Consider the following 13752-nt stretch of genomic DNA (forward strand, 5'->3'; position numbering starts at 1 on the left):
ATTGAACCCGGGTCTCTGGCGCTGTGAGGCAGCAGTGCTAACCACTGTGCCACCGTGCCGCATAAGGAAGGACAAAAATATATTGCAACCTGATTCAGAGAAGGCTAACGAGACTGAAACCTGGAATGAGTGCACTAGTTATCTTTTGAGTAGATATTGAAGAAACTAGGCTTGTTTCCACTGGAGGTCAGAAGTGGGGGAGGCAGTGTTATTGAACATTCTGTAGGTGAAGGTAGATAGATACTTGTTAGGCAGGGGAATCAAAGTTATTGAGGCAAATGGGAATGTGAAATTCAAAACACAAACATATCAACCATTATTTTATTGAGTGGCAAAGGGGAGCAGCCAAATGACCTACTTCAGCTCCTAATGCGTATCTTCATACAACATAGCAAAAACGTTTCTTAGTGATTTTTTTTAATGCCCTAAATCAAAATAGTAACAGCTATAATTTGGAATATAACAGATATCCAAATTCCTGTTTCAAGTTTAATATCCTGGTTCTTGCTCAAAATGATAAAATAAACTAAAATTTTGATTTGATTTGATTTATTGTCACATGTATCAAGGTACACACACACGCATGCACACACACATATAAGTCTATGGGGTGAATTCGCATTTGCAGATTTGTATTTACAGATACACTCTATTTTGTTGAAAAAGCATACAGTCTGTGGGTAGTCAGTCCATGTGACATTTTATAAACTCATACTTTGGAAGCAGAACTGGTCTAACTCAAGGTTGGGATACAGACAGACTAGATCGTCACATCTTTAATGCATTGTCTGAGCTGAGATGTCACCTTTTTTTAATACTGATAAAATCTTACATTGTCTAGGGACTGTAACGAAAGAAGTTCTGGGATTTACATCTTAATCAATTGAAATCTGCATCCCCATTCTAAATGATTAAAGATTTAACAGCAATCTAGGTTTGTTCAATACATTGCATCAGTTGTATGATACTTTGATCTTTTACTATAAATTCTGCGTCCTACTATCCCGCACTACTAGTTACCTGATGAAGGAGCAGTGCTCCGAAAGCTTGTACTTTCAAATAAACCTGTTGGACTATAACCTGGTGTTGGAGAAAGTGAGGACTGCAGATTCCGGAGATCAGAGTCAAAAGTGCAATGCTGGAAAGACACAGCCGGTCAGGCAGCATTCGAGGAGCAGGTGAGTCAACATTTCAAGCATAAGCTCTTCATCAGAAAGGAACGGGTGGCCCAAGAGGCCTGAGAGATAATGGGAGGGGGTTGGGGCTGGGGGAAGGTAGCTGAGATTCCGATAGGTAGATGAAGGTGGGGGTAAAGGTAGATGATAGGTCGGAGAGGAGGGTGGAGCGGATAGGTGGGAAGGAAGAAGGACAGATAGGACAGTTCAAGTGGGTGGTGCTGAGTTGGAGGGTTGGATCTGGGATAAGGTGGGGGGAGGGGAAATGAGGAAACTGGTGAAATCCACATTGATCTCGTATGGTTGCAGGGTCCCAAGGTGGAAGACGAGGCATTTTTCCTCCAGGCATTGGGTGGCTAGAGTTTGGTGGTGGAGGACGCCCAGGATGTACATGTCCTTGATGGAATGGGAGGGGGAGTTAAAGTGTTCAGCGAAAGGGCAGTGAGGTTGTTTAGTGCCTGCATCCCAGAGATGTTCTCTTAAACGTTCCACAAGTTGGCATTTTACTGGTGAAATCCACATTTTTGTGTTGTGTGACTTTAATGTTTAGCTGAGCACTGAAATTGAATTTGAATTGAGTGTATGGTCTGTTCTTGAAATAGTTGATCCCACAATTATCATGCAAGTCAAACTTCTTCCATACTGAGTTTAGAGATGGAAAAAGAAATGAATGTTTCAGAAGCCAAGAAAAAGATGCAAAAAATGTTCAAAATGGAAATTTTGGTGATGGTAGAATAGTCAATCAACTGAATTTTTACTATTTCTTTAGTTTAATTCCGATAACTTCATATCTGGGCATTTCTACTTTGTGGTTCGCAAAAAAAAAGAAGTGTTTCAGGAATTCTACCTTCAGTTATAATGTCTAGGATCAACCAGAATTATTTTGAAAGGGTATAAAAAGGTGGTAATTAGTCATGTAAACTGCAGTCCTCATCAGTCAGTCTCTCAAAATGAGCATGGCATATGGCAGACTTTATGATTTGTGTATCTATAGGTGACACAGGAGACCAGTTTTGGAGCCAAAGTGTTTGGGCATGGAAGACAAGAGATACCCTGAGGAAAAAAGGTTCTAAAGTCAGGGTTTGGCTCTCTCCCTTTCTTATTGCATCAGTAGCACAGTGGTAATAACTGTCATCAGGAAAGAAAAATGCAAATTAGAAATAAGCATCTATGGTGATAAAACAATTGATAAACCTGCATTTTGATAAATCCAGCCAAATTTCAACAGCATTAGATCAAACTTTAGGTTCCATTTATTTTTCCAGAGTTAGTCAATTTCATTATTTTCACCATAACTGTCAGATAGATCAAAATTTCAAAGTGATTATTTGGTAAAGCTTTAGGTTTTAATAAAACTTCAAGAGAAAAATAAGGAGCCACAGTTTGAGTAATTGATTAAAATGATGTCCCGAACAGCACATGAAAAACGAAATGCTAGTACACTTAGATTTGGTGACTAAATTGCCCACTTTAAATCAAGTTAATTCATTCTAACTTCTAAAAGCAACAAAGTTATATTGTTCTTCAAATTATATGCTTTATTTCCTTAGTGTGAAGTCTTAGAAAAATCAAAAACATATAATTTCTTTCCATGTCCTCTATACCAGTCTCTGCAATTTCAGCAGATCAACAAAAAGCACAAGTGAAGCATGTGCTGACCTTTCACCAAAGTTAAAATGTCTATCTGCAGATACCACGAGGGGATTTACATCAAGCATCTAACAATTTTCATTATCGAATGTGAAACAAACCTGATTCTTTTGGTTGCAAACTCTCTGTGAATCTGTAAGATCATTTTCAAGTTGGGTAATCTGTTGCTGCAGTTGTACAAGTTCTAGTTTATGCTTATGTTCAGAAGCTGCTCCACTCAGTTGAAGGGTTTGCAAAGTCTTTTCAAGACTTTCCACTTCATCTATATAGCTCTGTCGCTGATCAGAAGATTTTGCTATCTCTGTTCTGAGTTTGAACACGGTTTGCTCATATTTTTCAACTTCACTGATTTTTTCATTGCAAACATTTTTCACAGTTTCAAGTTCCTAGTAACCCCAAAACAAAATATGAAAAGTAGCATGGAATACTAGCCATCCAATCAAGATCTATACAGTGCATTTAATTTCTGAGTAAATTCCTGCAAGGTATGAGAAATAGTACATGACAGTTAAATATAAAAATATAATCAACTATGGTCATTAATTAGGTTGCACATTTTTAGCAAACATTTCACAGGTTTAATTAGCAGAATGATGATTATGTCAAACCAGTTACAGATTCATATAGTCAATGTTTGATCCTGCTGGTTTTCCATTCCGACTAAATTTCTCTACTGTTTCAGAAGTTTCAGATTTTAGGTGGAAGAATAGTCTTTTCCATGACTCACTCAGCTTAAGCTGAATTCATAAGAATATGAGCCAGCTAATTTAAATATTTTTCTGTTGTGCCAGAGATGAAGCATGTCAGGAGTGCTCGCAGCCAGAAATCTGGGCATCAAACAATTGGAGAGCTAACTGCTTATGCTTTCTGAATATTGGGATGGGAGTTAACAAAGGCAAGTTGGCCAAAGAAGGCAAGGATCACCCTATCATTTAAAAAATGAAGTAATTGTGTCAAATTAATGCTAATTTACACAACATTTTATGCTTTTGGTCTAAAACTATTTAGGTCTAGCTTGAAACTATTCAGTCATTTCATTTAGGACCTTTTCAGAGACAAGGAGAAAGAATTTCAACACGACATTGCAATGGCCTTATTAGATTAAATGTCCTAGGTGAAGTTCAATATGTGGAGAATCTTAAAATATCAAACAAGAAGAAAAACGTAGCTTCAAACAAACAAAATTTTATATTTGATTGAGAGTTAGCTATATATTTATATGTTACTAGCAATAATATCAGCTTAGTTAGTCATATTAAGTGTAACAGCCTTCATTCTTCAAATTACTTTACAAAATGGGAAATATATAAAATTCAGATACATAGCAGTGGTCTAACAGGTATTTTTTGTTTAGAAACTACATAAACATTCTTTATGCATTAAATTTAGAATGCAAGTGACAAGAAGTCGCTTGCAGTTCAAACATTAATGGGAGAAGGCAAGAGTAAATTAAAAAAAAACACTTTGTTTCCTGAGGAAGGATCACTTAACCTGAAACATTAACTCTGATTTCTCTCCACAAATGCTACCAGACATGCTGAGCTCTTCCAGCAGTTTCTTTTTTTAATGACTTTGTTTACTGTGTTCTTTAAACAGCTCTGATTATTATGCAGATATTTAATACAAAGCTGACCTTCTGTAAATATTCCATTTGTCTAGTCTGCACATTATACTCCTCATTGGAATGACCGTGGTTGATTTGATACTGTGTTAAGTCTGATTGGAGTTGTTGTATTGTGTCCTTTTGATCTGTAATCTAAATAATAACATGTTAAAACAAAGTACAATATATCACTTACTATAAGGAAAATTTTGGGGAAACATTTCCAAATTAGAATTTGTGGTTAAATCATACTGATACATGCCACACCTATTTTCAATCACACCTTTCCACCATACTTAAAAGAAAAACCGTTCATCTCTCCATTCATTCCAGAGATACTAAAAGAACATTTATAACTGGATAATTGCTCCAAATATAATTATGATGCTTTGTTTAAATGAAATACTGCAATTCTTCATATCTATTACTATTGCAAGACTCTCCCCCCAGAATTGACTGAATGATTTCTATTGACATTATTTTAACAATACAACTTAGCAAAGTTATGCTCCATTTGATCCTTCTTTTTCATTAATGAATTTAATTTGGTTCAAGGTCCAGGCCTTTCTCTTTAATATATTATGAGGTCATCATTTTAAAAATTCCCTTACAGTGATACAACTAGATTTGATGGTCACTATTTTTATTTAATTAATACATTTGTAACAAAGCATGGATTAAACATTTTACTACACCTGCATAAAATGATCACTTGTTTTATTTAAGCCAATCCATTTGATTCGATAAGTTTGGATCCACTGTAATAAGAGTTAGTAACAAGGGGCAAAGATTTAAGAAATTTGATTTTAAAAATCCAATGACATGATCATAATTGATCTGTACTAATCTGTAAACAATCGAGGGAGTGATTGGCCAGCAACTGGCAGCCAGGAGTTCTTCATCATTATTCCTAGTGTGGGTCAAAGGTCCATTGTCAACCAATCAACTTACTTAGAAACAAGAATATACTGCTTTAGAATTTGGGAGTTGCATGTACTCTTATCACATGTTGCTGTTGTAACTACAGAATTGTTGGCTATCAGATTAGTCAGTAGGCATCTGAGGTGAGACTTTCACTCAAGTGAATCTTTGAAAAAGATTCAAAGTCATGCCTATTAATGCTTCTTTTCTATGTCTCAGACAACTATTGGAATAAGAAGTATGGTTAGCTGCAGCAGCACAATTTCAAAACCTTGTAGTTTGTAGTGACAGCTGCTGTCATTACAATTCAACTGCCAGAATAGAATACAATAGCAGAGAATCACTACTGTGTGGAAACAGGCCCTTCGGCCCAACAAGTCCACAGTGACCTTCTGAAGAGTAACCCACAAGACCCATTCCCCCTACCCTATATTTACCCATGACTAAATCACCTAGCCTCCACATCCCTGAACAGTATAGGTAATTTAGCATTGCCAATTCACCTAACCTTCACAACTTTGGACTGTGGGAGGAAACCAGAGCACCTGGATGAAACCCATGCAGACACAGTGAGAATGTGCAAACTGCACACAGTCTCCAGAGGCTGGAATCAACCCTAGTTCCCTGGCATTGTGAGGCAGCAGTGCTAACCACTCAGCCACTGTGTAGCCCTCTCGTGCTGTTCCAAAACCCAAAGTCATTCTTTCAGCTTTCTCTTGTGTATATATTTTGAGCAGGATGTCAAAAGTTCTGGTTAGGCAGTGCCCTCAAATACAGTCCTAAAGGGCCTCATGCATTTTGGTGGATGGCTCCATTCTCCAAAAGGGTGCAGATCTTGAAGAGTGTGAAACACTAGACTGGCATATTCCAATGGAGGGGGAAGAAGTGGAAGAGGAGGAGATGTGTTCAGAACCGAATGGCGGTGGAGGGAAGTGGCTGGGGTTGGGGCTACAGCTGGCTCAGGAGTTGAATATCTTCTCAAGATACTGGGAATGCCAAGGAAAATATTCTCCTGGCACGATTCATCTGAACACTTCATGTTCAGCAGGACTGGTTGCTCTCTTTGAGTTTCCTAGAAGAACACATCCGAGTAGATGCACATGGACTGCAGTGGTTCAAGAAGGCAGGCCAACTTCTCAAGGTCAACTTGAGTCAGGAATGAATGCTGGCCAGCAGTGACACCATATCCCACAGATAAATTAAAGAAAAACTTTGAATAAATTAACAGCAATGCATAGTGCACATCAATCCAGTGACTTCAGGATCTCCATTCAAAAAGCACCGCTTGCCTTCACATATCTTCCCATTAAAGAACACAAGGTTACATATCTGGGATCACAACTCACTGTTTCAAGTATTACTAATAATTTGAAATATGCACAATCACAAATGCAACTAGGCTAAGTAAAGCACTGAGTGATGTGACTGTTGTGGCAAATCTTTAATGGTTCTATGCGGTTCTCTGCTTAAGGATTCAGATGGACTGAAAGCAGTCTATTTATATAAGTCTACATGTGATTGAGATGCAAGTGGCAGTTTTCATCGCTATGAATTCCAAAATAAAAGATCCAACATTTTTCTGACAACTGTTATCAGGACTATATTTCCCTGTTCTTTCCTTCCTGCTTTCCTTGAAAGTGGAGTTATATTTGTTAACTTACAATCTGTTGAGATGTCACAGAATTTAGGGAATTTTGAAAAATCATGATCAGCTTTCTATATTTTAATGTTGCCAGCCTGGCCAAAACTAGGTTGCTGGCTACTTAAAGATCCTCACTGGGAATTGGTACATTTTTAAAATAGCCAAATTGAGTCCCAGTGTGGCGATAGAACCTTCAAAACTATTTCTAACTTGACTACCTGCATGAAAAGGGCAGAAGTTGTTGCTTTCCTGCTCAACCAAGCTATAGGGAGAAGGGGTGAAGCTGGAAGAGGTGGTCCTGAAAACACAAAGAAGAACTTAGAGGTCAAATTCTGTCACTCAACTTTAGTTCCAACCTGGTGCGTAGCTGACACTTTCTAACAGTTTCATAGAGCTGACTGATTTGGGGCAAGATCAGGACTAAGTGTTTAAATATTGCCCAAGTTGCACATTGCAAAGGCCAGGTCAGTTTATGGTCCATCTAACCCTACACATGCCCAGTTTAAAATATAGCCTTATAAATCAACAGCATGTAATGTTTCAGATATTAGATGCCAAATAATTCACAATGGGAAATGTCACTAGTGGTCCATTTAGGTAGATATTGACATTGAACATTTCATCCTTAACTACTCACAATTGAATGTCTTTTTTTTACAGAACCTTCAGTAAGTTTTATTTCAGGTTGCAACACAAATTGATCAATTTAAATATATTAACCTCTCTTTGCATTTTCTGGACCTCATCTTTTAAAATGTCGATCAATTGTTCACACTGAGCACTGTGATCTTTGTTTTTATGTAAGTTCTGTTGACTTGCATTCAACTCGTCTGACAGTTGATCAATCATTTCTTCACAAGTTTCAATTTGGCTACATTTTTCTTCATATCGATGTCGCAAGGTCACCATTTCATCTTTTAAATTATGGACTGAATCATTCAGCTCAAACATCTGTCAATATCAAATTCAGAGAATAAACAATTTAATTTTGAAAGCATTAATTATTTATGAGACTGTTGCATCATCTTTATTGTCTTATAATTATTTCCAGAAAAGAACATCTCCAAAATCCCCTCCAAGTCACATCGTACGCTGACTTACACATATAGTCTCCAGACCACAATGCCAGTCTTCAGCCAATTTGATTCATTCAACATGATATCAAGAAATGGTTGGACGTAAAGCATTGGATTCTGCAAAGACACTGAGTCCTGACAATATTCTGGCAGTAGTCACAGAGTTTGCAACAGACCTTTCAGCCCAACCAGTTCATGCCAAACATAATTACAAACTAAACTAGTCCCAACTGTCCACTCCTGGCTCAAATTCCTCCAAACCTTTCCCATTCATGTACTTACCCAGATGTCTTTTAAACATTGTAATTGTAGCCACATCCACCACTTTCTCAGGAAGTTTAGTCCTCACACGAACTACCCTCATGTCCTTTTTAAATCTTTCTCCTCTCATCTTAAAAATGTGATGCCTGGACTTGAACTCCCCCATCCTAGGGAAAAGACAACTACCATTACCTCTATCTATACCAATCGACATATGTGTTCCAGAACTTTCTATGCCCTCATTAAGCTGTTCCAGTACCATGACAATATTGGTCAATGTGAAAAATTACCATGTGAAATATTGGCCCTGCTCACAAAAAGCAGGACAAATCCAACTCTGCTAATTATCGCCCCAGATGACTCTCCACATTAGTAAAGTTAAGGTGCCATCAACAGTTCTATCAAGCTGCACGTGCTTAAGAACAACCTGCCACTGCCACTTGTGGATTCAGAGAGGGGCAGTCAATTCCTGACCTCATTACAGCCTTGATTCCAATATGGACAAATGAGCTGAATTCCAGAGGTGAGGTGAGAATGATAGCCCTTGACATCAAGGCCACATTTAACCAAGCATGGCATCAAGGAGCCCTAGCAAAACTGAAATCAATGGGGAAAAAAAAGGAGAAAGTCTCTGCTGGTTAGAGTTAGACTTGACAAAAAGAAAGGCAGTTATGGTTGGTGGAGGTCAGCCCTCTCAATACAGGATATCTCTCAAGGAATTGCTTAGGGGAGTATCCTTGGCCCATCTTTAACTTCTTCATCAATGATGTTTCCTTCATCATAAAGTCAGAAGTGGGAACATTAATTGAAGTTTACAGAATGATCAGCAGTATTTGCGACTCCTCAGATAATGATGCAGCCCATATCCAGTTGCAGCAAGGCCCTGTACAATGTTCAGTTGTGTGCTGGCAAGTAGCAAGTAACATTTATATCACACAAGTACCAGACAATGGCTATCTCCAATAAGAGAGGATATAATTATCACTCCTTGATATTCAAAAGCACACCAACAGTGAAATGTCTTCCCCTCCCTGACCATCATCAACATATCAACATTCCTGGAGGTTACCACTCACCAGAAACTCATCTGGGCTAGTCACAAATACTATGGTTATAAAAGCAGGTCAAAGGCTAGGAATCCAATGACAAGCAATTAATCTATGACTCCCCAGAGGCTTTCCAACATCGACAAGGCACAATTCAGAAATATGATGGAATACTGTCCACTCGCCTGGATGGGTGCAGCTCTAACAACGCTCAAGAAGCTTGACATCACCCAGGACAAAGCTGCCTGCTTGTATGGTGTCACAAACACAAACATTCACTTAATTCATCACCAATGCTCAGTACACACTATTGCTACTATCTACAAGAAGCACCGTAGAAATTCACCAAAGATCTTTAGACATCACTTTGCAAATCCACAACTGCTTTAGTCTAGAAGGACAAAGGTAACAAATGCACAGAAACACCATCACTTGCAAGTTCTGCTCCAAGTCACTCATCATCTTGATGTGGAAATACATTGCTGTTCCTTCAGGATCGCTAGTTTATAATCCCACAATTGCCTCTCTGATTGCGTTGTGGGTGTACCTACATAAAAATGATTACAGATCTTCGAGATGACAGCTTGTCACCACCTTCTCAGGGCAACTAGGGATAGACAATAAATTCTGGCCCAGCCAGAAACACCCACATCCCATGAATAAATAAAAAAAGGCATGACGGTACAGAGATTGAATGATGTTGTTCCAGAGTGGCCAAAATGATGACCGTAGTACTGAGCTGAGAGTTAACATATTGGTTTAAGCATTAGAAGAAGTACTCAGTTACAGACCTGAAACCGGTGACAGTTCCTTTGCATTTCTAAACAAAGGGCCTAACATCTCCACATACTTCTTTTACTAAATATGTTGTGCAAAAATAAATGGTCCTCCTGTAGAATGTGGGAGGTAAGGGTCACCAGTAGTGACCCTGCTGACTGCATCTGTGGGAAGTGCACACAACTTCAGCTCCCCGAAAACCATGTTAGGGAACTGGAGCTGGAGCTGGATGAACTTTGTATCATTCAGGAGGTGGAAGGGGTTATTGAGAGGAGTTACAGGGAAGTAGTCACACCTCAGATATAAGAAGGTGGTTACTGTCAGGGGACGGAAAGGGAACTGGCAGACAGTGTAGGGGACCCTGTGACCGTTTCCCTCAATAACAAGTATACTATTCTGGATACTGTTGGGGGCATGACTCACCAAGGGTAAGCCATGGGGTACAGGTCTCTGGAACAGAGTCTGTCCCTGTTGCTCAGAAGGGAAGGGGAAAGAGGAGCAGAACATTAGTCATTAGGGGCTCCATAGTTAGGGGGACAGATAGGAGGTTCTGTGGGAACTAGAGAGATTCATGGTTGGTGTGTTGCCTCCTAGCTGCTTGGGTCCGTGTTGTCTCTGATCGTGTTTTTGGGATTCTTAAGGGGGAGAGGGAGCAGCCCCAAGTCATGGTCCACACAGGCACCAATGACATAGATAGGAAGAGGGATGGAGACTTAAAGCAGAAATTCAGAGAGATAGGGTGGAAGCTTAGAGCTAGAACAAACAGAGTTGTTATCTCTGGTTTGTTGCCCAAGTCACGTGCCAGCGAGGCGAGGAATAGGGAGAGAGAGGAGTTGATCACGTGGCTACAGGAATGGTGCAGTAGAGAGAGTTTTGGATTGCTGGATAATTGGGGCTTTTTCTGGGGTAGGTGGGACCTATACAAATAGGATTGTCTTCACCTGAACCAGAGGGGTACCAATATCCTGGGGGGGATATTTACTAATGCTTTTCAGGTTGGTTTAGACTAATTCAGCAGGGGGATGGGAGGGCAAATTGTAGGTCGAGTATATGGGAAGATGAGAGTAGCGAAGTCAGAACTAAGATTTCAAGATCGCAAGAAGGCACCCGCAGGCAAGAAGTTGGTTTGAAGTGTGCCTAATTCAATGCCAGGAACATCTGGAATAAGGCGGGTGAACTTGCAGCATGGGTTAGTACCTGGGATTTCAATGTATTGGCCATTTCAACAACATGGGTAGAGCAGGGACAGGAATGGTTATTGCAGGTTCCAGGATTTAGATGTTTCAGTATGAACAGAGAAAATGGTAAAAGAGGGGGGATGGTTTGGCACTGTTAGTCAAGGACAGTATGACAGTTGCAGAAAGGACGTTTGAGCAGTCAACTACTGAGGTAGTATGGGCTGAGATTAGAAATAGGAAAAGAGAGGTTACCCTGTTGGGAGTTTTCTATTGGCCTCTAAATAGTTCCAGAGATGTAGAGGACAGGATAGCAAACATGATCCTCGATAGAAGCGAGAGTGACAGGGTAGTTGTTATGGGGGATTTTAAATTTCCAAATATTGACTGGGAATACTACAGTTCAACTACCTTCGTAAACCACAGCTCCCGCGCTCGGCAACTTCCTCCCTGCCTGACCGGTACATACTGATGGGTCAATTTTTTTATCTAATGTGTGCAGGAGGGTTTCCTGACACAGTATATAGACAAGTCAACAAGTGGCGAGGCCACATTAGATTTAGTACTGGATAATGAACCTGGCCAGGTGTTAGAATTGGAAGTAGGTGAGCACTTTGGTGACAGTGACCACAATTCGGTTATGTTTATTTTAATGATGGAAAGGGGTAGATATATACCTCGGGGCAAGAGTTATAGCTGGGGGAAAGGCAATTATGACATGATTAGGCAAGATTTAGGATGCATAGGATTGGGAAGGAAAATGCAGGGGATGGGCACAATTGCAATGTAGAGCTTATTCAAGGACTAGCTAATGCAGGTCTTTAATAAGTATGCACCGGTCAGGCAGCGAGGAAGTTGCTGAGTTAGAATGAGATGTGATGGCTCAGTTAGGGCACTTGAGACTTACAAGTTAGCCATGAAACACATAAAGAGAGAGCTAAGAAGAGACAGAAGGGACGTGAGAAGTCATAGGCGGATAGAATCACGAAAAACCCTAAGGCTTTCTATAGCTATATCAGGAATAAAAGAATGATTAGGGTAAGATTAGGTCCAATCAAGCATAGTGGTGGGAAGGTGTGCTTGGAGTCAGAGGAAATTGGGGAAGCGTGAAATAAATACTTTTTGTCAGTATTCTCAATAGATAAACACAGAATACCAGCTTAATGTTCCAAGATACAAATGCTAAAGGAAGGATAGAAGGGGAGGCAAGAGAGGAGGGGGAGTGGCATTTTTGATAAGGGATAGCATTACAGCTGTATTGAGGGAGGATATTCCTGGATATACATTCAGGAAAGTTATTTGGGTAGAACTGAGAAATAAGAAAGGGATGATCACTTTATTGGGATTGTATTATAGACCCCCTAATAGTCAAAGGAAAATTGAGAAACAAACTTGTAAGGAGATCTCAGCTATCTGTAAGAATAATAGGGTAGTTATAGTAAGGGATTTTAACTTTCCAAACATCGACAGGGACTGTGTTAGATGGCGAGGAATTTCTTAAGTGCGTACTCGTCAATTTTCTGATTCAGTATGTGGATGTACCTAATAGAGAAGGTGCAAAACTTGACCTACACTTGGGAAATAAGGCAGGGCAGGTGACTGAGGTGTCAGTGCGGGAGCACTTTGGGGCCAGCGACCATAATTCTATTCGCTTTAAAATAGTGATGGAAAAGGATAGACCAGATCTAAGATTTGAAGTTCTAAATTGGAGAAAGGCCAATTTTGACAGTATTTGGCAAGAACTTTCGAAAGCTGATTGGAGCAGATGTTCACAGGTAAAGGGACAGCTAGAAAAGAGGAAGCCTTCAGAAATGAGATAACAAGAATCCAGAGAAATATATTCCTGTCAGGGTGAAAGGGAAGGCTGGTAGGAAAAGGGAATGCCGGGTGACTAAAGAAATTGAGGTGAAAATGTGTTGCTGGAAAAGCGCAGCAGGTCAGGCAGCATCCAAGGAGCAGGAGAATCGACGTTTCGGGCATGAGCCCTTCTTGATGGAAAATATAGACTGTAGGTTAATAGATGGTGACATCTTGCAAAATATCCAGATTTCAAAGGAGGAGGTGCTGGATGTCTTGAAACGGTTAAAGGTGGATAAATCCCCAGGACCTGATCAGGTGTACCCGAGAACTCTATGGGAAGTTAGAAAAATGATTGCTGGGCCTCTTGCTGAGATATTTGTATCATCGATAGTCACAGGTGAGGTGCCGGAAGACTGGCGGTTGGCAAACGTGGTGCCACTGTTTAAGAAGGGCAGTAAAGACAAGCCAGGGAACTATAGACCAGTGAGCCTGACCTCAGTGGTGGGCAAGTTGTTGGAGGGAATCCTGAGGGACAGGATGTGCATGTATTTGGAAAGGCAAGGACTAATTAGGGATAGTCAACATGGCTTTGTGCGTGGGAAATCATGTCTCACAAACTTGATTGA

At 39.9% G+C, this 13752-nt stretch overlaps 1 protein-coding gene across 6 annotated transcripts in view; it reads right to left on the reverse strand.

Annotated features, from left to right (window-relative positions):
• The window catches only part of LOC122549388 (polyamine-modulated factor 1-binding protein 1-like), a 508658-nt gene that overhangs the window by 197329 nt on the left and 297577 nt on the right, over window positions 1-13752 (reverse strand). For 5 of the 6 annotated variants that reach the window (XM_043689125.1, XM_043689128.1, XM_043689124.1 and 2 more), the window contains 3 exons: window positions 7712-7942; window positions 4459-4581; window positions 2927-3211 (listed from right to left, as the gene is read on the reverse strand). In XM_043689125.1, coding sequence (XP_043545060.1) covers window positions 2927-3211; window positions 4459-4581; window positions 7712-7942 — 639 coding nt within the window. The remainder of the gene's footprint in view (window positions 1-2926; window positions 3212-4458; window positions 4582-7711; window positions 7943-13752) is intronic. The other variant, XM_043689129.1, reaches the window with a different exon arrangement.

Source organism: Chiloscyllium plagiosum, chromosome 4 (assembly GCF_004010195.1).
Source record: "Chiloscyllium plagiosum isolate BGI_BamShark_2017 chromosome 4, ASM401019v2, whole genome shotgun sequence".
Classification (NCBI taxonomy): domain Eukaryota; kingdom Metazoa; phylum Chordata; class Chondrichthyes; order Orectolobiformes; family Hemiscylliidae; genus Chiloscyllium; species Chiloscyllium plagiosum.